This window comes from Zootoca vivipara, chromosome 11 (assembly GCF_965207765.1).
Source record: "Zootoca vivipara chromosome 11, rZooViv2.hap1.1, whole genome shotgun sequence".
In the NCBI taxonomy this organism is placed as follows: domain Eukaryota; kingdom Metazoa; phylum Chordata; class Lepidosauria; order Squamata; family Lacertidae; genus Zootoca; species Zootoca vivipara.
In genome coordinates this window covers 48,433,919-48,458,979 of record NC_142594.1, presented here as the reverse complement: position 1 = coordinate 48,458,979, position 25,061 = coordinate 48,433,919, and the positions used below count along the sequence as shown (strand labels likewise).

The 25,061-nt window shown below is 42.4% G+C and overlaps 1 protein-coding gene across 3 annotated transcripts; it reads left to right on the top strand.

Moving 5' to 3' along the window:
- Window positions 1-23,480, top strand: ACTR3B (actin related protein 3B). Of its 3 annotated transcripts, none has more exons than XM_035129562.3 (12): window positions 1-403; window positions 6,764-6,819; window positions 7,283-7,407; window positions 8,852-8,962; window positions 9,356-9,451; window positions 10,521-10,628; window positions 12,318-12,461; window positions 13,453-13,626; window positions 15,194-15,286; window positions 19,971-20,096; window positions 21,464-21,547; window positions 22,504-23,480. In XM_035129562.3, the coding sequence occupies exons 1-12, from the start codon at window positions 360-362 to the stop codon at window positions 22,597-22,599; spliced, it is 1,257 nt and encodes a 418-aa protein (XP_034985453.1). In that variant the 5' UTR covers window positions 1-359; the 3' UTR covers window positions 22,600-23,480. The 3 variants fall into 3 exon arrangements, with proteins under 3 accessions (XP_034985453.1, XP_034985454.1, XP_034985458.1); XM_035129563.3 differs by having other exon boundaries at window positions 81-403; window positions 21,757-23,480; XM_035129567.3 differs by having other exon boundaries at window positions 88-403; window positions 22,508-23,480.
- Window positions 23,481-25,061: the final 1,581 nt, after the last annotated feature.

The window sequence follows — 25,061 nt, the reverse complement described above, 5'->3', positions numbered from 1 at the left end:
GTTCGCCCCTGGGCTTCTCCCCGGGCAGGCCGGCCCTCTCCAGCCTCAGCCGCGCCTGTTGCTAGGCGACCGCTGACACCAAGGGCAAAGGCCTAACCCGGGCCACATCCCAAAATGGCCGCCAGGGGAGGCGCAGCCGCTGGCGGGTGGCTTTTGCGTCGCCTCCCTTAAAACCGCCGCGGCGGGTGCGGAGGAGCGGGGTGGGGGGTGGCGGCGGGAGAAGCGTGGGGCTTGGCGCAAGCGTGCTGTTGCGGCCGCAGCTGTCAGGCTCGTCGGCTGCGGAGCGTTGCTGTGGTGGCGGCTGCTGCTGCTGGTGCTGGTGCTGGTGGGCTTTCCCAGGCCCCTCCGCCTCCCCGAAAATGGCGAGCCACCTGCCGCCGTGCGTCGTGGACGGCGGCACCGGGTGAGTGAAGGCGGGCGCCGGCCTCTGGCGTTGCGCGGCGGCCCCCGCCCCAAAACCCTCCTCTCCTTCGCCCCAGAATGGGCATCTTCTCTCGGAGAAGGAGCCAGCCCCCTCCTCCCATCACTAAGACCCTTCCATTTATAGCCCCCTTTCCTTATCACGTTCTCTTTCACCCCTAAAAAGACTCGCTGCCTCTCCTCTTGATCTCCTCTTTTGGTCTCGAAATCTCTCCCTGCCAGCATCTTCCCACCCCACCCTACCCCAAATACTGTACTGATACGGCTTTGTATTTGACCCCCTTCTCAGGGTGGGGGTACATGTTCTCATTGTCAACCCCCCACCCCAAATCCCATACTTGCCACCACCAGTTTTGCCTTTTCGTCTTTCGTCTTTCCCTTCCACCCACCCAAGGGTGCTTGCTCTTAGGCTAACCTCCTCCAGCATGTTCCCTTCCCCAAAGGATGTGAGATTTCTCTTGGTACCTCTTCTCCCTTTCCTGCTGCTTCCTCCCTGTCAGATTTTAATGGCCTATTTATTCCTCGAAAACAGTTAGCCAAAAGAGATTAGTGAAGGGTTGCACCCCGGGGTCCGTCCGCTCTCCCTTCTATCCTTGATGCCCTTGGTGGCCTCTATTAATAAGAAGCCATTTCAGAACATAAGCAGTATATAAATTAATAAATAATAATAGCTGCCTTGCTTTATCTCCTCTAGAAATGCCCCTTCATCTCCACAGCTTTAAGAAACAAGCCTCTATCTAGGTTCACCTCTTAGGAACAGAGATGCCAGGAGTCTGAAATCCTAAGGAGGAGTAGTAGTAATCTGTTCTCTGTTCTGCCCTTTCTGCTCTCTTGTCCTCCATTGCCAGTGCTTTCAAAGTGTCCAAAATGAACTCATAATACTTCTCCCCACCCCTGCCTCGCTACTTTGTGCCATCCTCCTTTTACACAAACAGCACACCCTCCCCTGAACCAGGGCTATCCCCAAAGGAACCAACCACCTTTCATTTTATGCTCTCTTTTAATGGTGTATTACCCGGATTGACCTTCACCATGCTTCTGAGGCACCCTTAGCTCAGCATCCAGTCCACGGATTCTCTGCCTGCCATACCCACAATTTAGCATATTTAAAATGTTTTCCTCTGTTGGGTTTCAAACTAGTGTCATCCCTTTTGTTCTTCTGGTCCCTTGTGGATTTTCTCCCAGTTATATTATTTTGCCAGCTTTCCTAGCTCTTAAACTTTCCCTCCAACCTCATATTTCATATATTTTGATATGATTGATTGTATATTCAGAAGATGTTGAGGATATGCTGGCATGTTGAGGCTCCTTAACCACCACATTTGTCAGTTTCTGGAATTTGTTCAGTTCTGCACCATCTGTGAATCAGGCTTGTAATGATCGAATGTAGATGGAGAAGGAGTTCCTTGTAGGAAGCTGAAAGTGTTTTATATGTACACTGTGATGATGCTATACTTCCCTCTCTCCTCACCTGCTCCCTTGTGCAAATGACAGGGTTAAATCACAAGTTCATTTCAAAATCCATCTCTTAAGCCAGAATGTAAAGCCCTTGTACCCCACCCAGTCCCCCATCCTCTGTTTTCTTGCTTAACCTCCTGTAGAAGAAAGGTTTGGTGACTACAGAAGCTTTTGATCAAACATGCTAAAGTATTTGATTCTCACATTGTGGTTTGGTCTATATAACCTTGAAATGTATCAGTGTTACAAGCCTGCAATTATCTATTCCTTGAATACGTTTTGAAATGTATGCATACCTGCAGTTGTGTGCTACAGGTTGTATAAATCTTAGATTTATAATAACTCTTGCAGCTTTCTTGTAAAAGGGGAAAAATCAAGTTTTTAAACCCATATTGGTTTAAAAGAAAAGTAATGCTGGGGGAAGGTTAAAACCATAGGGTTGGATCTTTTTTAGTCACACTTAGTTCTAATTAAAATAAATGGTACTGTACTTAAATTGATCATGAATCAGTTGTTACATTGATATTAAGGTGAAGGTGAACTCACTGGAGCTACATTAGTCTGGATCTGACCCATTGAAGCAACAGGTGGAGGGGTGATAATTCTAGTAGTCACTGGGTAGAGGAATTTTTGACTTTGTATGGTTCTTATTTGTAGCACTTGGACGTGCAGCTTGTCACTTTCACTGCAGATGATGATCTTCTTAAATTACCACCTCTCTGTACAACTGTTAAAAGTTTTTTTTTGTATATGGTCACCAAATGGACAAGAATGTAGTTCTTCCTATCTTTGGAGTAATATTTACCCAAGTTACAACCCTTCTTTTTGATGTCCTCTCTTGCACACACATCCCCAAATCCTACAGCTACAAATTCTGCCAATACCCTCCTGAAAGCCCTGCCCAACTTACTCCACACACACTTCACATTTTGCAAGTGTATGATTGGCTAAGCTTTGCGAAGAAGGCAAACCCCACCCACCAGCTCTTAAGTCTGGCTGGCATGCTGGAGATCTGCCACTTTCAAGGCTTTCTGGCATGTGCTGGCTGATCACCTAGAGTTCCTGGATTGCAGGATTCTTGGTTGTAGCCAACTAATTTCTACTTGGAGTAGATCCTTGATAATTAATGGATGTAAGTTAAACATATCTATTAATTTTAGTTGGTCTGTTCTGAATTTGAGTAACACTGGATAGAACTCTCTTAGGAAGTGCGCATGTGCCATATGCTAGGAATTGTATAGCAATTGACCAGTGCTTTCTTGCCAAGACATTTGATTGACCTCACAGTCACAGATAACCAAGTCCTAGTTGAGCAAGTAAGGCTGGAGTCTGTGTCAGTCTCCATCTGTTGCCAGGAGAGTATGATACCCACAGAACGATTTTGACTGTATCTTCAGTATCCATATGGAATCGAGAAAAAGTGTAATAAAAATCATTTAAGTGCAAATTGGATTTCCAATGCCAGGATGCCTGTGTTATCAACAACAACTGTTTTTATGATGACCACTGTTAATAGAATCGTTGTTTTTCTGCATTTAATTTCCTTCTGACCTTATTGTCTACAACCACTATACCCGCAACTCTAGGTAGCACATCGTGCATCTGATGAAGTGGACTGTAGTCCATTGAAACTTATGCCGCAATAAATTTGTTAGACTTAAAGGTGCTGCAGGACTCTCTGCTGTTTCGTGTTATAGCAAGCTAACACAACTGCCCCTCTGGAAATGCAGCACCATGCTTCTTAACAGCAATGCCTCTTCCAATGCCCCCTCCCTCACGGCCCGTTGCATTTATTTTTAGACTTTCCTTTTTAAGTAACATGACCAATAAACGACTCTAACCAGACTGTAAAAGTCTAGGAGAAAAAGGCTTGGATCTGTCCTATTTTTAGTGCCCCCTCGGGGCTTGGGTGTGCTCATAGAGCACTTGGCTAAATGAGTTTAGTTTGAAAAATGTCATAAAAAATGTCAAATTGTGCACAAAACTATGTGTCTGAAATTTTTCTAGTTCTGGAAATAAGCATATCATTATTGTATGCATTTGTATGTTGACTTTGAGTGCTGCCACACTAAATCATTGATTTCTTATATATATAGAACAAGTATTATGTGGCACCTATAGCAGTGCCAGTTCCATAGATTAAAGTGGTCAAATAGGCACATATGAGGTAAGGTGGTCTCACAAGTAAACTGGCCCCAAGCTGTTAAGGGCTTGATTTTACTGTTTTATCTCTTGTAAATCACTAGGAAGTTTTTTTATTTATTACAAAAATCAAGTGGAGTATAAATTTTATTAAATAAACAAAACAAGCAAATAAATAAATATAGTAACACCTTGTACTTGGCCTGGTAGCAAATCAGCAACCAGTTTCTGGTCTCTGAGCAGAGATATTACTTGCTGAAAGGGTTTCACTCTTGCCAGCAATTGTGTTGCAGCACTAATTGAAGCTTCCGGATCAAGCGCAAGGGATGCCCCACATAGAGAACATTGCAGTAATCTGGACTTGCAGTAGCCAGTGCATGAACTACTCTAGCCAAGCTTTCCTGGTCCAGGAGCGGCTATAGTTGTACCAGGCACAGTTGGTAAAAGGTGTTTCTAGCCACTGAGGCTTCTTGGGCCTCCAGTGACAAAGATCGATCCAGAAGCACACCCAGAGTGCAAACCTGGCCCTTCAGGGGGAGTGTAGTCCCACCCAGGGTAGAGAGTTGACCAATGTCTCAGACATAGAAACCACTCACTCATAGTGCTCCATTTTGCCAGGATTCAAGCTCAGCTTGTTTCCCCAAATCTATCTCGCCAATGCTTCCAGGCACCTGTCCAGGGACTTCATAGCCTCTCCCGACTCAAGATGTTATGGAGAAATAAAGCTGAGTGTTATCAGCATACGGATGGGCCCTGGCCCAAAAATTCCTAATGGCCACTCCCAGTAGCTTCATACACATAGTAGCTAGTACTGGAGATAAGATAGTGCCCTTTAGACACCCCATTATTATAGTGGTGGCAACACTAAGCACTCTTCAGATGTGAGCCCTTTAGATTGCAGGCGTGGGTGTATGCTAATAGCACATGCATGTGTTTCATTAGTAGAACCCAAAATGGTTTTAGCAACTGCTTGATCCTTTGATTAATAATCACTTATCCTGTATCTCATTCCCAGGCCATGATTGAATTTTTTTATTTTACTGCATTTCTTTTTACCTTTCTCAACAATTATTATACTGTACAACTTTTAATATCTACCTAAAGGCACTGTCTGCCAGGTTCTGCTCCTCTTTCAGTTGTATAAATCATCTCTCTCTCTGACAAGTTTCCCTAGCTATCAGTTTACATGCCCCTGATTTCACATGGTCAGAGTGATCTATATTAAGATTGTTTGGAATGACATGTGCCTTGATGTTGAAGTCAAACTGCATTTCATATTGACTGTTAGTTTCAGCTGTGCAAGGTCTCATTGGGAGCCTTATAACTTGGTAGTGTTGCGGCCTTGATGCATTTGGATTAAGTTTATTCCCCTAAACATATATACCTGGGGAAAGTTCCACTGAAATTGGTGGGACTTATTTCTAGGAAAGCATGCTCAGGACTCTGCTGTAAATTAATACAACTTATCAAAAGTGGAGGTATATTATTATTGTTATTTGTTCATTTTCTATGCTGCCTTTCACCTGAAGACCACAAGGTGGTTTACAGTATAAAAAGAAAAAATAATGCCCGCCCCACGTAATTGTTTAATTAACCAAAGGCCTGGGAGAAGAGGAACGATAGCCGGGCACCCTTTGGAGAGAATTCCACAAGCGAGGAGCCACTGCAGAAAAGACCCATTCTTATGTTGTCACCCTCCGGACCTCTCATGGAGGAGGCATGTGAAGGAGAGACTCAGTTGATGATGGCAAGGTCTGAGTCGGTTCGTATGAGGAGAGGCAGCCCTTGATGTGTTGTGTTCCTGAGCCATTTAAGGCTTTATAAGTCAAAAGCAGCACTTTAATTTGGGCCTGGAAATGAATTGGCAGCCAGTGCGTTTGGGCCAGGAGTGGCATGATTCCCCTACTTTTAGATCACCCTCTTCCTGCCCTGTTGAGAAAGCAAGGTCCTGAGTGTGCCTTGCATTGAACAAGAGACATGTCAGGACAGCCCCATGGTTATCATGGAAGCCATGAAGTCCTAAGCCACCCCAGAACCAGTTGCTTCAACATGGATGTTGAAGTCCCCCCAAACCAGCAGTCTGTGAGTCCTCAGTACTGCCTCCGAGACCAGCTCTGTCAGCTCAGGTTGGGAGATTGCTGGGCAGCGAAGTGGGTGGTAAACCAGCAGAATCCCTAATCTGTCCTGATTGCCCAGTGTCAGGAGCACACAGTCTAGATCCCCCCACAACTTGACAGAGACCCTGGAGAGAGAGAGAGTTTCTATAGACAACAGTAGCTCCCCTTTCCTGGCCCTCAAGTTGGCCCTGATGCTGCCCCGAGTACACCATAGACCAGAGGTTTCCAAACTTTTCATGTTGGTGACACACTTTTTAGACATGCATCATTTCATGACACAGTAATTCAGTTTTACTAGCATCTTATAGGAGGCATAGCAGTCCTTGATGAGGTCCTCAGGTTGCCTCTTGAAGAACAGGGTTAAACTGTAGCCTGGTGAAATGGTTACTGGTTCTTACCTGGTTGAAGGGACCTATCCTTGCTTTGCCAGTCAACTTACAGACTTTCAGGGAATATACCTCATTGCCTTTGGCTATCAAGTGAATTGTTAAAACGCAATTGACCATTAGTCAAAACACCAAGTGTTGTGTGAGTCACTAATTATATTTTGTGTAGCACATTTGTATAACAGCAGCTTTGTTGTTCCACAACACACATTTGAAGACTGGTTCACTTTCTTGTTTTAGGTATACAAAACTGGGTTATGCAGGGAATACAGAACCACAATTCATTATCCCATCATGTAAGTAATTTTTACTCTTTGTTATAAAATATGTGCTGATTGATGAAGAGAGGAGACTGCTTTTCAGCTCTCTAGCTCAGCTTTTTTTGGGTCGGGTACATTTTGCTATTTTTTGGGAAATGGTATTGACTACACTACTGTGCTTGGCTAGTGGATAACTGAAGAGAAAAGCTTGCTTTCCTTCTTTGCCAGGTCCGTCCCCCATTAGACCAGTTTCTGGTTGCTATGACAAGTCCTGTTTCCTGCCTATCTCCATTGTGTTGCTGCCAGGGATCTGCCTTAGCAGACAAGGGACTTCCTCTTTACCTGACACCATGGATACAACTTGAATAATCTTGTGCGAGTCTTCCAGTCAATTTATATACTGAATTGCAGATACCACCTGGCTGTGAAATTGTAGGATTTTAGAGTTAAGAAAGGGCTGGTGTTAATGGGACGACTTCTTGTAATTCTTTTAATGTAGGTATTGCAATAAGAGAATCGGCAAAAGTTGGTGACCAAGCACAGAGGAGGCTTACTCAAGGAATTGATGATCTAGACTTTTTCATTGGAGATGAAGCTGTAGATAAACCTACCTATGCTACGAAGGTAAGGCTGGAGTAAAAGTTGAAGCACCCTTCAAAGAAAAGAAAGGAAGAAAGAAGCTGTAGGGCAGGCTGATCTTTGCTCTTGCAAACTGTAGCTCTGCATGCTGTTGCAAGATGTAGCGCAGTGCAGTTTAGTGAGGACACATTGTGTTTTTAACCAATCTGATTCCACAATACTACTTCTTTTATGGATGTGTTGTTAAGATGTAGCAAGCTTAGAGTGGGTATGACCAATGCACAGAGGAGAGCTGGGTATATTTGGGAGTTCTGACTTGATTATCCTCTACCACAGTGTTTCTCAACCTTTTTTGGGCCACGGCACACTTGTTCCGTGAAAAAAATCACGAGGCACACCACCATAAAAAAAGTTAAAAAATTTAACTCTGTGCCGCCCTATATTATAATTATGACTGTAAGAAACACTTGCCAAATATTGCTTTCCGGCGGGTTAGTGTTGTGTATTGGCGGCCGCCAGGCTCGTTTGCACTGAGCTTTGGGAAAGAGGAGGAGAAATAATGCTTTCTGGCGGGTCAGCGCTGCCTATTGGCGGCCACCAGGCACGTGACAATGCAAATCGCCCTTCTTGTCGCCGCACGTCGCGGAACACCAGCCAGCGTGTGCCGCGGAACAGCGGTTGAGAAACGCTCCTCTACCATGCCAAAGTATCTTGCTCCTTTAAACACCTCCACTCTTCCTCTTTTGCTGCCCCATATGCTTGAAGCACTTCCCAGTACTCGGTGCCACTTTCCTTCAAATCTCTCTTTAAAACCTGTGAAGTCTTTAGCTCAACTCTTAGTCCTTCTTTTTCATTTCAGTCAAGGTTATGTGTACATATGTATTTGTCCCCTGTTACCCTTGCTTTTCTCTATACTTCTCTCTTCTCTGTCCTGCTGTTGTAACCTAGACTGCAAGCTCCTTGCATATGTGACTCCATAAAGCATGGCACTGTGTCTGCATGTTTTGTTCAGGTTTATGTTGGCTTCCTCCTGATTAGGCAGAGGCCAAGCAGTACCAGGGTTCTTCCCTTCCCATGCTCCATCTCCTGTCTCCTGTCCTGGTATTGTTGCCTTTCTGACTGCTGCCTAAGTTAAGGTGTTGCAAAGGACTTCCAGAGCACTCTCACTTGGTGTATGTAGGGCCTGGCAAGGTCAGAGCACACTCTGTCTTGACCATTTCATATTATTTGCCAACTGAAAGCCATTGAATTCTGATGTGTACACAGAACATGGCATGCAAAGGGACTCTTTCCCTTCAGCATTTCAGTGTCAGGTATGACTTGTTTTTCTTATTTGGAAGCCAATTGGGGCAGGCCCTGCTCATGATGAGCTTCTTGTGTGCAGCGTGTCTGCTGGATTGAGACAACAGAATATGGTAAATACTCATATTATGCAAAAGTGATATGCTTGTTCAGTAGTGTGATATTTTCCCATTTATCTTTGCTTCAGTGGCCTATACGACATGGTATGGTGGAAGACTGGGATCTTATGGAAAGATTCATGGAGCAGGTTATTTTTAAATATCTTCGAGCTGAACCAGAAGATCACTACTTCTTGATGGTAAGAGGAACAGGCCAAAGGTTTGCCATTCTTAAATGTATTCTTAATGCCATTCTTAAATGTACATTTTATAGCTTTTTAAAAAACTGGGGAATAGTTAGTTCCATGTTCTCTTAGGTCAGTATTCCTCATCTTCTCCCCTGTGCATGTTTTGGACTGCATTGTCCCTGATGGGGCTGAATAGCATTGCAGTACAAACATCTAGAAGGCATCAGGTTGGGGAAGTCTGTCTTAGATTCACATATATTTATAAAAACAGGACTGCTACACACACACAAACACACACACACACACACACACACACACAGAGAGAGAGAGAGAGAGAGAGTCAATGCCAAGTTTAATAAAATGTGTTTTATGCTTTTATAATTTAATAATATCTTTTAAAAACAGACTGAGCCACCACTGAATACCCCTGAGAACAGAGAATACCTCGCAGAAATCATGTTTGAATCTTTTAACGTGCCAGGACTTTACATTGCGGTTCAGGTAAACAGTGAATCTCTCTAACAGTGAACAATATCTTCACGGAATAAAGTATGGGCATCTCTGCATGTATTACCTAAATTAAGGGTTTTTAGAGTGTGAAGGTTGCTTTAATTTGGAGGCAAAAACTTTTGCTAGATGTGATGAAAGCAAGCAAGCTCAAGCACCAGTTCTTAACGTTATGATGTTTTTATAATGATCAACTTAAATGGAAACACTTGAGGGGTGAGGAGGAGCCAAATGTGCGTTGATGGGTCTCTCAGCTGAACCAGTGGAGTGGGTCCTGTGGCTAGGTAGAGTGCCAGCTAAAGGATAGCTAATGAGGTAGAGGAGGAAGCAAATGGATCATTTCTTAAACTGAAGGTGAACAGGACCCATAGAGAATTCCTGTATTTGTTTTGTACGTGAACTACCCTTTTATGTAGATTTTAATGCCTGCTATGTTCCTGCTATTTACCTCTGATTTTGCTACAACTCAATCTAGAAAGATGTTCTTGTTTCATAGAATCATAGAGTTGGAAGAGACCACAAGGGCCATCCAGTCCAACCCCCTGCCAAGCAGGAAACACCATCAAAGCATTCTTGACATATGCCTGTCATGCCTCTGCTTAAATCCACAGGGTCTTTTCTAACTCTATGGTTCTATCATTTTATCATCTCTTTATTATGCCACTTCTCTTCCCACCCCATCACAGTGAAAAAAAACTGGCTTCTTGAAAGTTGCTACTTGCATCTTGAATGAAGCCACTGCTACCGCCTATACAAGCTTTCCTTGAACTGCAAATACAGGTAGTAGTTTTAGCTGTTCAGGCTTTCACTCTATTTACATAACAAAAAAGCACATGTGAATTGCATTCATGCAATTATCATGGTGTCTGGTTTGACCTTCAGGCTAACTCTTGGCTTAAACTGGATTTGACTGGAGGGCTTCCTGTTTCATAGCTCAAGTTCCTAGCAGCTCTTACCGTAGGTTTCTAGTTTTTAATCTGTTAATTCTCAATTTGGCTGGAAATTTGGGTGGTGGTTTTATGGCTGCTGAATGGTTGTGGTTGTAATCTTTTACCCTGTGCAGGCTGTGTTGGCTTTAGCTGCGTCTTGGACTTCACGGCAAGTTGGGGAACGTACTTTAACTGGAACTGTTGTTGACAGTGGTGATGGTGTGACGCATGTCATTCCAGTGGTAAGTGGTATATGTGTTCTGCATCATGTATATTCAACATTATGTGCTTTGCTTACCAAAGCTTATTATGCTTATTATGTGAATTTTTGAAATAATAAGGAAGGGAATTTATTGAACCAACGCGTTTAACATTTAGTATCAGAATGTGGTAGACACACACTCATTTGATCTCAAATAAGACCATGCTTTTAAGTGAAACATGTGAAGGTCTTGCTTGCCTTTTGAAAATAAGGACATATAAAATGGTATTGTGTAGGAAAAATTAAGTTGTCCAGGATCTCACAATCTATACATTAAGTCAAAGAACCCTAATGAAATTTTGATTCCTGTTTCTTGAACAAAAGTCTCTTTTGTTTTATTGTAAACCACTTTGAAAGTCCATTCAGATTTACCAGTAGTATGCGGTTTTTTTTGCATTTAAAATATTTATATCCTGCTTTGGAAGACTCCTCAGTTTAGCTTCCACTTAAAATTAAATAGCACATACAATAAAATCTAAGATACAATAAAAATGACAAATAAAGCAGAAGACAACACATTAAACCGAAACCAACACAGAAAGCTGGAAAAAAAATTCAACACATGCTAAATGCCTGGAGAAATAAAACCCTCTCTTTAGGATGGGGGTTTCATTGTCTGGGTATTGCAACCAAAAAAGCCTTGTCCTGTGTCCCCCACATGCCTCTGAAGGGGTCAAGCATGGAGAAGGGCCTTGAATGTTGAACGCAGTGGCAGGACAGATTCATGTGGTAGGATGTGATCCTTCAAGTATCCTAGTCCCAAACTGTTCAGGGCTTCATAGGTAATAACTGGCATTTTGAATTGCAGCTGGAAATGAACAGGAGATTATGCAAAGCTTGACTAATGTGCTCTTCAAAGAGGGCTCCATCTGTGGAAGCCCCAAAAGGGCATCTCATTTTGCCCCAGCTATAGTTTCTGAATGCTTTTCAAAGGCAGCTTCATGAAGAAGAGTGCATTGCAGTAATTTCTAGTGCAGTATGGCAAGGTGGTGACGTGGAGGAAAGAAAATTGCAAAATCCCCACTGGGCCCATGCAAACCTTTGGGTGCATGAAAAGTTAGCTTTTTGGATCCCTGCCCAGGTTGATTAAAATAGCGGCTTCTCCCTTAGGGCATGCTTTCAACTGTGCTTCTGTCACCAGCTTAATTCTTCTGGGACCCTGAAGAAGCTAAACTTCCATTTAGAGCATGAAAGTAAGAACTGGTTCACACAACTATTTTGCTTGAACCAGGGCCCTTCTTATTTCCATCCCAGTTTATACTATGGCTTGGCATATGGGTTGTCTTGATATTTCTCATGAGTACATATTTTGCATGCCTGACTAATAATGCTTTAGGCGACAGCAGTGCCAAATGGTGGCTTCTTGTAGCAGGTGGCATCTCAGGGACTGGTTTGCTGTGGGCCCAGTGCAATCCAAGTTACGGGAGAAAAAAGTTGGTCACCTGCAAGAGAGGTTGTAGGAACTGGCTTTCCTGTAATGCTTGATAGCAACTTACCTGGGAGTACAGTCCCAATGAACTAAATGGGGCTTTTGTCTAATAGACGTATGTATAGGATTGTCCTATAGGTATGGCTTCTCTTGAACTATAAACAGTAAGTAGCAGCAAATGTTTGAACATGTTGCTATGGATCTACTACTCATAACCCCTTTTTTCTCCTTTTTCTATAGGCAGAAGGTTATGTAATTGGCAGTTGCATCAAACACATCCCCATTGCAGGTAGAGATATTACATATTTCATTCAACAGCTCCTAAGGGAGAGGGAGGTGGGAATTCCACCCGAACAATCATTGGAGACAGCTAAAGCCATAAAGGTAAACACTTTCGTGAAACTAACCAGCCTGTCGAGAAATAGATTGCCAGTGAATCATTGAAATATAACAACTTTGTAGTAATATATTCCCCCTGCCCCATTTTTTCTCAATTGTTTATTACCAGTGGCTGTGTTCTGTGATTATTGCAGCACAACGGTGCCATGCATAGACAGCTAGTTAGAGTTTTTGGGACTTGGGGGAAGGAAGTGAGCAGGATAATCTCCTGTCATCTTGCACACACTCTTGTCCCTTTGTGTCCCATAAGGGAAGGCGTTGATGGGAAAAATAAGTAGTGAAAGGGAAACTAAGGCAGCAGTGACTGAGAAAGCAAGAAGAGGTGAAACTCAAAACTGGTGCAGAGTTGAGACTTTGATTAAACTGATTTCAAAAGCCCCAAACTTTTTCTTTGGCAAGCATCTCTTCCTCTGTGCAGTCACATGAGGCGATTGCAAGCAATTCGTGTGAGCTATGTTTTTCTCTGCACTGGCCACGCATGGGAATTGTTCTGGCCATAATTGCCTGCAGGAGCTAATGTTACTGGCGACATAGAAAGATCATATTTTGCGTAAACAGACAGTCAGATATGCTACAGTTCCACTTTTTTTACTTGTGCTTACCGGTATTATGGGCTTCAAGAGGTTGAGACCCTGAATTTTGGTTCAAATGGCAGACCCTCCCACTGGTGTTTCCCATATAGCTGTGCTGCAAGGGATATTCTCTCTCTTCGACTGCAGATCAGCCAGGGAGGAGAGTGCTTCTTTACAAGCACAGAGTGTCATTGGCTCACAAGCAGTTGATTGTAGCATTCTTAAGACATGGCAACCGATTCCTACTTCTGGCTGATTTGGATGCTGCCGTGTCTCTTCTCAATTGCATGTCTAAGGCCATAGATGTACACTTTATTGGGAGTGAGACCTTACTGCATTCAGGTGGCCTATCCCTTTAATTCAATAAAATATTTGTGTTTCTTCATCTTTGTATTTCTTCATAGGAAAAGTACTGTTATATATGTCCAGACATAGTGAAGGAATTTGCCAAGTATGATACAGATCCACGCAAGTGGATAAAGCAATATACAGGCATCAATTCAATCAACAAAAATAAATTTATCATAGATGTTGGTTATGAAAGGTTTCTTGGGCCAGAAATCTTCTTTCATCCAGAGGTAAGAGTCTGCTGTACTAGTGCATGTTGTTGGCATCTTTCTCGAGAGACAATGGAGTCTGCCTCTGGGGGTGCGGGCGGTTGAAAACAAACCACTGTGGCACTGAGGCGAGCTCTCTGGGACACAAGCCAGGGCAGTGTGTATGGAGGTCCTGGGCTGCCCAGATGACAAGACCCTCCTCTCAGAGAAAGCAATGCATTTGGCACCATCTTGGCTGCAGGAGTTGCTGGAAGGAGGCATACAAGGCGCCATCCAACCACCTTAGGGGCTCCACTCCAGATTTGTGTAGGGTTAACTCCTTATCCTTTTCTTCTCCTGAAGATACCCTGCAAGGCATTAGAGGTTTATGATCAGAGTTTTCCTTCTCCTAGATGGACTCCCTCCCCAGGTTGACGAGCGCCATCTGCCCCTCACTTCCCTCTACAGTATGTTCAGAAACCTGCCTTCTTGACTGTTAGACCCACTATTGGTCTTGTCCGCTCAATCCACCGGAGCGTGTCTTTGCATGCAGGGGAGGCCCCTAACTCACTGAGGGTTTGAGACCCATCAGCTACCCTCACCTTGTTTAAGCGGCCAGCCGAAGCTGTTTCCAGTGTGTGTCCGCTGTCACATGCTGACAGCTTCTAAGAGCCACAGGTGGACAGGCTACCCTAGAAGGAGCACGATGTATCCCCCACCAGAGGTACTGCCCCTCCTCTAACACTCTATACAACAATAATATTAAAAGTAACAATTGTACTAGTCAAATTAGGAAGGAGTGTAATGGCACTTCTTGTGAGAGAGCACCACCTTGTGGCTGAATAATAGTAAGATGTATCAGAATTAAATGTACACACACAACTGTTATTAACACTTCTCTATGCTTTCTAGTTTAGGGGAGCTTTCCATGCAACACTGTAGAATTTACAAGGGAATTAGCCATTAACCTCCTGCAGTCTCTATACTGAGAACAACTAGGAATGGGTATTAAGTGTCGTATAAGCCATGGAAGAAGCACTTCTTCCGTGATATGATATTAACATACCATGTTGATTTAGAACTGTTGCAGATAAGTTTGTGGTGGCTGCACTGATGCCAATGTATTACAGAAGTTACTTATTGCTCCCCTGTGTTATTACAAAATTGTTTTTGTACTGAGGTTTTTTTTAAACGCATTCCTGCTTTCTTTGTTGAAAGCTTATTTGAGCATGATATTTTCATGTGTGGAAAATGTCCTACAGTACAAACAAAGTGAATGAAAATGAAAAAAGAAGAAGAAAACATCCACTGATTATCTGTGGGACAAACTGGTGGTAGACAAACAGTATTAATTACTACTGTGGCTGCATGTGTGAGGTTTAAGTAGTAAGGAGGTGCTATTGCCAATGTCAACTTGGTCTATCTTTTGGGTGGATCTGCAAAAGCACCTTGTCAGTCTTCAGTGTGGCACAGCACTCTGAGACGTTTCTTGTTGCAGTGGGCTAACGTAGTCCTCTAAACCATGTCTCTTTAGCCTTTTCACTGCAGCCTTGCTTGTGCGGGCATATAATGAACCCATCACCTGTGTTTCTACCTACATTTCTTTTAGTTTGCCAATCCAGACTTCGTGGAATCCATTTCAAATGTCGTTGATGACGTGGTACAGAACTGCCCCATTGATGTTCGGCGCCCTTTATATAAGGTACAGTTTGGGGGTGTGTTTTGTCTTTTTTGGGGTGGGGATAACTATTGCATATTCATTTGGTCCCCCAGATATTGTTGAACGCCATCAGCCCCATCCAGCATGGCCAGTGATCATGAATGATGGGAGGGAACTCTAGTCCAGCACCATCTGGAGGACCACGGGTGAGCCACCTCTGATGTAGATTCAGAGGAGCCTCTGTAAAGTGGCCGTATTGTGTGTACAAATCCCAAAGCAAATGAACAAAGAGTGAAAGCAGTTGGTTTTATAAGTGACAGAAGCCCTTAATCCTTTAATATCTAAGAGTAGTGATTTTGTCTTGCTGGTGTGATAGATTGCCAGTACAAGTAGTTTTAACCAACTTCAATTCCTAGATGTTGATTGTATTATTATTATTATTATTATCATTCACATTTGTATACCGCCCATCATCTAAAGATCACACGGCAGGAGAAATAATCTTGCAGAACAAGATCCTGACTTATTCCGAAGGTGATAACCATAGTTTTCTGTTTGGACAAAACAGAAAATTATGGTTCCTTGGAGAACTCACTCTGTTGATGTGCTCTGCAGGAAGAGGAGAGCAGGGAATCCATATTTGGGCTTATTAAGCTGTGATATGACCATCCAAATGGTCCAGTGGTGGGATTTGGGGAAAACTTGAACTTTGAGAGGCACTTCCTACATTTATTTCCTTTAAAATAGGTAGGTGAAATTTCCTTTAAAATAGGTGAAAAGTTCCTGAAGGTTTGTGTAGACATAAAGTGAGATGAGTGCTTTTGATAGGTTTGACTTCCACAGGCTGGTTCTCAAGCTATTCATTAGCATGATAATACTAGATGAGACTATATATATATATATATATATATATATATATATATATATAGTCATCTCACTTTCATCAGAATGTCCTTAGTGTGGCAAGATCTGGCACTTGCCATGTCAACATACCTTTCCAGAAACTTAGTAAATAGCAGACTCTTCAGACATACACTGTCTGTGGATATTCTGCTTCAGTAATGACTGTAGGTGGATCTCTCTTCCCTTCATGAATTTTTCTGTAATAGGTTTTGAAAGCCACCTAATCTGGTGGCTAGCTTTTGTTTGTGAATTCTCTCCTGTACCTAACCCCATTGATGTTTGTGAATTGTATAAGTTAATTATGTGTAGGTTGAAGATACAGCCCTTAGCTTGTCTGGCTATTCATGCATTAATGACGCCAGTTTCTGGGTATTATTTGGCTACTTCCCTAGATGTGTCTAAAGAATTGAAGGAAAATAAGCTGGGAGGCAACCCTGAGAGAAAAGAACTGAAGGAAAATGGGAGCCTTATTGCCATGTGGATTCTCTGAGAAGAAATTGATTGTTAGCACTCTGGTAATAACAAAGAGTGCTGCTCCTTCCCTGCTGGGCTCTTCCTTTTTGTATTTCTAGGGTATGTTAGTAATTTAAATGCTAAACACTGTATTTGGGAGTCCCACTGCACTCTCCATAGCAGGGAGCCTAGCTGAAGTCTGCTTTTATTAATTTCTGTCTTCCCGTTGGTTTCTCTTTCTTAAATCTTTTCCAACTGGGATTAAATTACTTAGATCTTCCCCGGAGTGCTCCATATTTTTCCCTGTTATGCTGCTTTCTGAGCATCAGTCAATGTTCTCTTGCACTCAGCTGACAAAATTGTGCTCTTTTCAACATGGCTGGCCATGTGAGGCAGTAATCAAAGATGATCACCTGCATTCTGCATCTGAGAGTGTACCAGCTCTCCCCAATCGTACAGGGTTCTAATCCCCCTCATTTTGGGTACTTCCTTATCTTTTAAAAATAAAATTAAAATTGCACAATTTAAATAGTATTTTGGAATTGTAGTTGATTGTAATAGAACAAGGGAGGTTGAACATTAAAGGAAACATATGGATGAAAATCAATTGTTTCTTTCTAAAAAAGAAATTTTAAGTGATCAAATACTATTATAGTTGGTGACTGATGTGATTTTGAAAAACACCATGCTTGATATACAGCAGATGCCTGCTCAGCGGTGGTGTCTGGTTTTTTTTGTTAAAAGATTAGCAATTTTCACTTTTGAGTTCCTTAAAAACTCTCAAGTGGATGCCATTTGGATGCAGTAATGTTTCAAATTTCAATTTGTCAGGTAAGGCCTGGAACTTTGTCCCTTGTCATAACTGTTTGCCTCAGTTCCTCAGATTCCCTTCCTGAGAAAGTTAGTTCAGGCACAGGGATCTGTCATACATCTTCCTTTGTGAAGACAGATTGGAAGAATTCAGCTTCTCTGCAATCTCCTTTTCCTCCTTTTGCATGCTTTTGATTCCATTTTTGTCCAAAGGTCCAGCCACCTCCCTAGCAGAATCAAAGCTTCTCATAATGTATTAAAACATTTTGTTAGTGGTGCCTCCCCACCTTTGTAGTGGTGTGCTCTTCTAATTTGAATGCCTTATTGTCTGCTTCCTTTTCTTTTGCCAGAGTTTTATGTTCCTTTTTGTTCTCTTCATTCAGAAGATAGAAGCCTCTTCCCCTTAACTAGCTTTCTTCACTCTGCCCATTAGCCATGCTGGCATCCTCTTGCTCTCAGCGGTACTTTGCTTGAGCTGCAGTAGGCATTCTAGCTGAGCTTCTATTGTTGTTTTGACACTCACTCACCCAGCACCATTCTGGAGAGATTGGATCTTATTCCCATTCTTTTTGCCAACTTCCCTTTTTTTTTACCAAGCTCCTCTGTTTTGGGAAGTTTTCCTTTTTTGAAGTCCAAATGTGATGGAAATCAACATATTTGACTTAAATAGCTCTATTGGCTTGCTGGACAAAAGGCAGTCTGCTAGGTGATACCTGGTTGCCATCATTATGATATCTCACCAGCTAAATATCACGATATCAATATTGTGATATATATCTGTGGCAGTGGAGGGCCTTGCTGAGTCTCCCAGTGGCAGCAGAGGGTCCCACCATACCTCCCCACAGCAGTGGAGGGTGTGCTGCGCTTCCCCTCAGCAGCCTAGGACCTTGACGAGGCTCCCTGAGGCAATGGAAGGCCTTAAAATGCAAGGAAGTAGTAGATTTAATAAAAACATCAAATAAACTTCCATATAATATATTTAATATACTTTCAACTAATTTTAAGAGTAGTTTAAGTGATTTACTAGTCACTGGTATATTGCCATATTGAAACACTTACCATGATGTTAGTTCAGTGATATGGCGATTTCTCACACAACCCTGCTGTCTGCTGGATAAAAACAAAAGTCCTAAACTGTGAAGACTGATTAAAGAAATGCCTTCAAACCATTAAGGCTGTTTAAAGATGTTAGCTTAAAAACTGACCGTGATAGATAGGTGGCACTGTCTGATCAACATGACACACCTAGTTGCACTGCCTAATAATTAAATATGGTATTTCTTTTCACTACAACTGGTGTTTATTTTAAGAAGCTGCTCTTGGTTCATGGTAGGACTATACTTGAAGGTTCTTGTGCAGCACAGTGAAAACTGCAGAATATAGATTGCAGCATGCAAAGTGCTGAAATGATGGCAGGGTAGCTCAACTTCTTTTGCTGATATGAAAGTGGGTCAGCACAAGGGGGAGAGCGAGGAATAATGAAGATTAGGGTGCAGACAGACTCTCATCATTAGGTCACAATACATATACATTCTGTACTTTTTAGAGCACTTAAAAAAAAATGCCACTAAGACTCATGGCACTCAAAAGTCAGGGTCTGTCCAAGAAGATATAGGCTGTTGCTATGGGAGACCCAAGTGCCTTCCTCTCTCCCCCAGCCATGTGTATTTTAAGAATAAGGAAAACATGCAGAAGACACAATACTTGAAGATAGACAAACAATAAAGTGTTGGAAGAACTGGGCATGGAGGGTGAGGTTAATTTTCTTCATGAGCACAAATCACCCCATGTATGAGATAAGCCAACAGGAGGCAGTGATGGCCACCGACTTGCGAAGGCTTTTTAAAAAAAGGATTAGATCAATTACTTGAGGGTAATTCTGTCAATGACTACAAGCCATGATGGAGGATATGCTCTGCCTCCACGGAGCTTGGAGCTGGTATGCTTTTGTATACCAGTTGCTGGAAACTTCAGGAGGGGAGATTGCTCTTGTGCTTCAGTCCTGCTTGTGGGTTAGTCAACGTGAGCACAGGATGCTGGACTAGATGGACTAGTGTGAAGCACTGGCTCAGTCCTGCTATATATACCTTTAAAAGCCACCTATGCTGTTGCATTAATGTTGTTGCTTTTAGTTGACCCTGCATGTGTTTCTGTGTCTATTGAGGCAAGGCAGGTCTGTCTTAGGTCTTTCAGGATTGCAATCCCTTTCCTCAAGCAACTCCATGTTTGTTTTCAAAGTGTATGTGTGTGTGTTTGTGTATTGTTAAGGCTAAAGGCAGATTTACATAACCCCAAAACAGCCTTGAGCACGTTGTAAACTTGCAGTATTTTATAGTTGCTAGCTTGGTAAGCTGGTTGTCTGCTTATGGCTACAGGAAAGGCCACTGGCATGACCAGTTTTCCAAATGACCAAATGTAATGTGGCTTTAGCATATTTGTGTCCTGTTCTTCCTCCAGTGGCAGTGCACATGGCACTTTATCTCAGAATTGCCATGTGCTCAGTGCTGCTCCTGGGTCATAGCCTAAAGGGCAAAAACTGTTCCATTTCTTTGCCCTATAGAATGTGGTTCTTTCAGGAGGATCCACGATGTTCAGGGATTTTGGGCGCCGGCTGCAGAGAGACTTGAAGAGGGTCGTAGATGCTCGACTGAAAACAAGCGAAGAGCTCAGTGGTGGTCGGATAAAGGTAAACGGGTTTTACTATCTATTAAATGCCTGAACGAGCAAAGCAAGTGCACATGTAGCTCTGTTAATGAGCCCTTTAAATCAGATGACATTTTTACTAGTGTACTAAAAGCATCTCGTGATGCCAAACCCCAGACCTGAGATGCTGCAGCAAAGGGGAAATGGCTTTAACTGGCTCTAGCACTTGAGGTGATGTGATGAGCATTGCTTCTGACTGTTTCTGGATTTTTCCCAATCCAAAGGAATCACAGCATTCAGAAGGCCTCTGGAATTTTTCTTTCTTTCTTTCTTTCTTTCTTTCTTTCTTTCTTTCTTTCTTTCTTTCTTTCTTTCTTTCTTTCTTTCTTTGAAACATTTTTATTGTTTGAACAACAAAACAAAACAATAACATGATAAATACAATAATACAAAAAATAGTCCCCATATCCAATAACTAATAGTCCACTTATCCTCGTGGGTGTGCCAGTGTGCCATGGGTGACCAAAACAAGTGCTATATTCGAAGAATTTCTAGCCTGCTGCAAAAAGCCATAGCAGTTACCTGTAAAGTCATCCTCCTTAGTGTTTGTTCTTTGTTAATTTCTCTAAGAAATCAACATGCCTCATATAACTATCCCATTCCATTATACTTCCTCCCTTATACCACCAATCATTCGCCATCACCAGGATAAACATAAATATTTTTTTATATGGAGGATCTTGTTTCTGACCATCATATACATTCAGCAGTGCCAGATATAGCTTTGCTTCTTTGTTTCCCCCCAAGCATTTTAACTCATCCCTCCAATATCTGTTCTCTAGAGTTTCCTTTTTGCCACAACCGCAGTCAAGGTGTTGCTGGTTCATAACTGAACTCGGTCTCTTCAGCAGTTGGAGGTGCTGTTGTGAAAATTTAGACCTGCAAAATGGAGCCACCACCCTCAGTATAGAAATGATAGAAGCAGGGATACTTCTGCATTTCCTTGTCCATTCCCCTCTGGACTGCAGATGACAATGCTGTGATTCTAGCATCCTTTTGCAAGAAGGTGGGATGCGTGGGTGGGGAGCTGAGAATGTAGTTTTGAGGTGCTTGGAACTATGGAACTTGGAACTATGCAGGATAGGAGGTAGAAGCTGTTTGAAGCAGTAGGGACTTGCAACAGGGTGTGGGACCCAGACAGGGCAAGCTGCATGAATGCTGGATAAGTAATCTGTACCGGCCTCAGTACATCTGTTTGTCTCTGCATAGCTGGACATTCAGAATTCTCCTTCCTTTCTCTCATAGCAACCATCTGGGATTAAGGTACATTTGCTGCTCTGACCAGGTTCACATAAGGTCATGCTGTGTTTTGATGATATACTGAACTGCTGGTTGTGTTTGCTTTTGCAGCCCAAACCTGTTGAAGTTCAAGTGATAAGTCACCATATGCAGCGCTATGCAGTCTGGTTCGGAGGATCAATGCTTGCATCAACAGTATGTCTCTTATGAAAACACTTTGTTATAGAATAACATTACTGGAAAATAATTGGAGGCCATCTCCTCCAATCCCATACACGGTGGCATAATTCTCCTTAGATAAAGGAGAATTATTAGAAGACTAGCTTTCGTTTGGTGTTCTTTCCATTGCTGGGTATTGTTTTATTTTGCATTATCACATGGAGTTCTTCTGTCTTCTGTTTTAGGGGAGCCAACATGGTTTCCTCCAGATGTTGTCTGACTTCGACTCCCATCAGCTCTAGCCAGCATGACCAATAGTCAAGGGTTGTGGGAGTTTTACTCCAAAAACGTCGGGAGGCCACCACTTTTTATTTTCTGTTTTGTTCAATTTTATATTCATATTTACTCATTCTGGAATAATTTGTGGTGAATTGTAGGAAGGTATGCCTCGATCTCTCTTGAATTGTATTGTATTATTAAGTAATGTGGGCTGTTGAGGGTAGCAATGCATTTTGGAGTGTGTGTGTGTATATGTATGCCTGAAACCAAGACAATTGGCCACTGTTGTTTCCGAAGTCCACTCTCTCTGCTACTATCACTGCTTCCAATCCAACACGCAAGAGGGGAATTAGAGTACAGTGGAACCTTGGTTGTTGAACGTAATCCGTTCTGGAAGACAGTTCGACTTCCGAAACGTTTGACAACCAAGGTGCAATGGGCGGTCGACAATTTCAATGGAGAAAATGGAGAAATGTGCCTCGGAAGCCGTTTGACTTCCAAGGCATATTTGGAAACAGAAGCATTCACTTCCGAGTTTTCAGTGTTCGGGTTCCAAACCATCCGACTTCTGAGATGCTCCAAAACTGAGGTTCCACTGTACATTGATTGATCTTATTTTGTACTTACCACACCTGTTTCATACTTGCTTTGTTATTAATCTTGGTTTGTTTGCTTCTTCATATCCAGCTCCTTTTCTCCGTTTGTTTTCTCAGTCAGAGTTCTTTGAAGTATGTCACACCAAGAAAGATTATGAGGAATACGGTCCTGGAATTTGCCGCCACAATCCTGTCTTTGGAGTTATGTCTTAATTCTCGTCGTGTGGTGGTGCCTGCTCTTGTGTCTAATGGAGATCCTTTTGCTGGCGAGGAGGAGAAAGCACTTTGTGTAAATATCAGAACACAAGTGTGGGTGTTCGCTTGCCTTGGGGAGGAAGACTTCAGTCCTACCTTGTGCAGTGGAATCATGCGTTGCAATGAAATGGACAACCCAGAGCCTTTTGAACAAAAGTCACACATATGCTGACGCTTTGAGACTCTCCTCAGCATTAGCTTCTAGACGTATGGGGCAGCTCCTGTTTGGAAGATGGTGGAAACAGGAATTGCAGGGATAAACAGAGGCCAAGAAAAAAAGCGCCAAAATTTCTGTAAAACTTCTGGAACAGGGAAGAGTGCTCAACAGTTTCCTGCATTGATCTCAGCCCTGCAGCCCAATATGTAAGGAGGAGATTTTATGCTTGAAAATTACCGCTTCGATTTCAGTGGGTTCTGGTCTTCCCTGATTGTAAAACGAGGCCTTAGTTTGTGGAAAAATTAAAAGTACTGTAACCTTGCAATACAAATGTGTTTTTTTGGAGAATTTTGTATTTTATGACAATTAACAGGTGGGTTTTCTGAGTGAGCACAAAGAACTAGCGATGCATGAGGATTGTGGGAGTGGTGCAATTTTCTGGTTGCCTTGGTGAAGCAAGAAGGCAACCCAGTGGGGCTCTCTTTGAGTATGTAAGTGTGTTTTTGAAAATGGTACTGCTTTTTATGTGAGTGAGATGAATTTTAAGCCTCTGAAAGTAATGTATGAGATTTATTACTGCTATTTATTTAATTCGTGTTTTCTTTTTTAATTTGGGCCTAGTGAGTAGTAGTTGGCTACTGATCAAATAAAAGCTGTGAACATGTTCACACAGATAACTGTTCTTGTGGTTAAATTGCTTCTTCTTGAAGGTTCCGTTTCTGGGAAGTTCCACATTTGCTCAAGAATGGGCTAGTTTGTCCCTATATATGTAGGAAAGAGCATGCCCAGGGGTTGCAGATATAAGCTTTATGACTATAAATAAATCAGTCCCACTAATAATCTCTCGTGTACCAGCAGTAGCAGTAGAAGAATGTAGAAGCTTTAGTTGGTTGGCGCTGCTATATTGAAGTACATAACCTCAGGTTGGCACCTTGACATGGTGGGTTGTAATCAGTAGCGGAAAGCATATTCCACTCATGCAAGATGCCCCCTCCATTTTTGCTGATCCCTCCTACCCACTTAATCACCACCCCCAAAAAGTTGATCCTGAGGGTTAGGGGACCCTCTAGAATAGTTCTGGATATGGCAAAAAGGTCTGCAGTAGGTACAGGGATCAAGGAAAATTGGGTTGTGTGGGCAGAAGGAACCACTGAGTGCAAATGACTGTAAATAAGCCTGCTATCCCCGCTGCCTTTTATTGTATAATTTATGCACAAATGTGGGAATTATGCGAAAGGTGGTAAACCTCCAGAGCTCCTCCTTGGGTCTTTCTCTGGTCATATACAAGAAGCAGGGGAATAATACTTGTATAATTCCCATAACAAAGGTTGTCATGGGCTGAAGACATTCAGTGACAACCATAAGAATTCAGGAAAAGTTACAAAGTCCAAGTTCTTGGAGCTTTGAAATCCTGTCCCATGTTAGAAGAGATTACCTGCATTTGCCCATCAAATCTCAGGTGAATTGGTGTCCTTGGTTAACACATCCAACACATATATTCTTGATGAGATCCTGACTTCATTGCACTTAGTTCCCATGGAAATCAATGTAGAAAGTTGCATTGATTTCAGTAGGCACTAAGTGCAACCAAGTTGGACAGGATCTAACCCATTGTGTCTAATGTACAATCCTAAAAGAATGCAAACTCCCAAACACCAAATAGTTTATTGTCAACAAATTTGAGCTGGATTTTTTTAAAAAATTTAAAATTGTTAATTAGAGGTGGCTGGCTTTCCATCCCACCAGCCTATCCATTGGGTTGTCTCACTAGTAAATGTTTAATAAGTATTGGGTTTCCTTGTTATAAATCTGAAGAACATTGTGCATATGTCTTGCCATGGAACTTTCAATTAAATACAATTAGCAAAGCCTTGACGTGACTTGAAGTGCTGATCTTCCTGTAAATAATTCATTCTTTATGATCATGCTGTTCTCTCTCATCTGGAAAAAAACGCAGTTCTGCCAAACGAGTGTCTGAAGATGCCAGAGCGAAAAGCTTACTCAAAACCACTAGGGAAAGGGATGGAAGCAGGAATGTATAATCTTCTGCTTAATTGAAAAGCATTACATAATGTCGGAGTTGCTGTGAAATGAAGTAATACAGTCTGGTATGGCTGTGACCAGTGATGTCGATTTTCCTTTTTGAACAGAATTTGTTTTAACACATTTTTGTTAAGGGCTTCGTGGAGGGCAAGGGAAGTTAAGAGGAGTTTTGTGGGAGCAAAGTGAAGCAGTCAAAAACTTCAAAAAACACACACTTTGA

Coding starts and splice junctions, on each gene's coding strand:
- ACTR3B (XM_035129567.3), top strand. CDS start 360: ATGGCGAGCCACCTGCCGCCGTGCGTCGTGGACGGCGGCACCGG. Junction 9,452..10,520: donor GACTTTACATTGCGGTTCAG/GTAAACAGTGAA, acceptor TACCCTGTGCAG/GCTGTGTTGGCTTTAGCTGC. Junction 12,462..13,452: donor AGACAGCTAAAGCCATAAAG/GTAAACACTTTC, acceptor ATTTCTTCATAG/GAAAAGTACTGTTATATATG.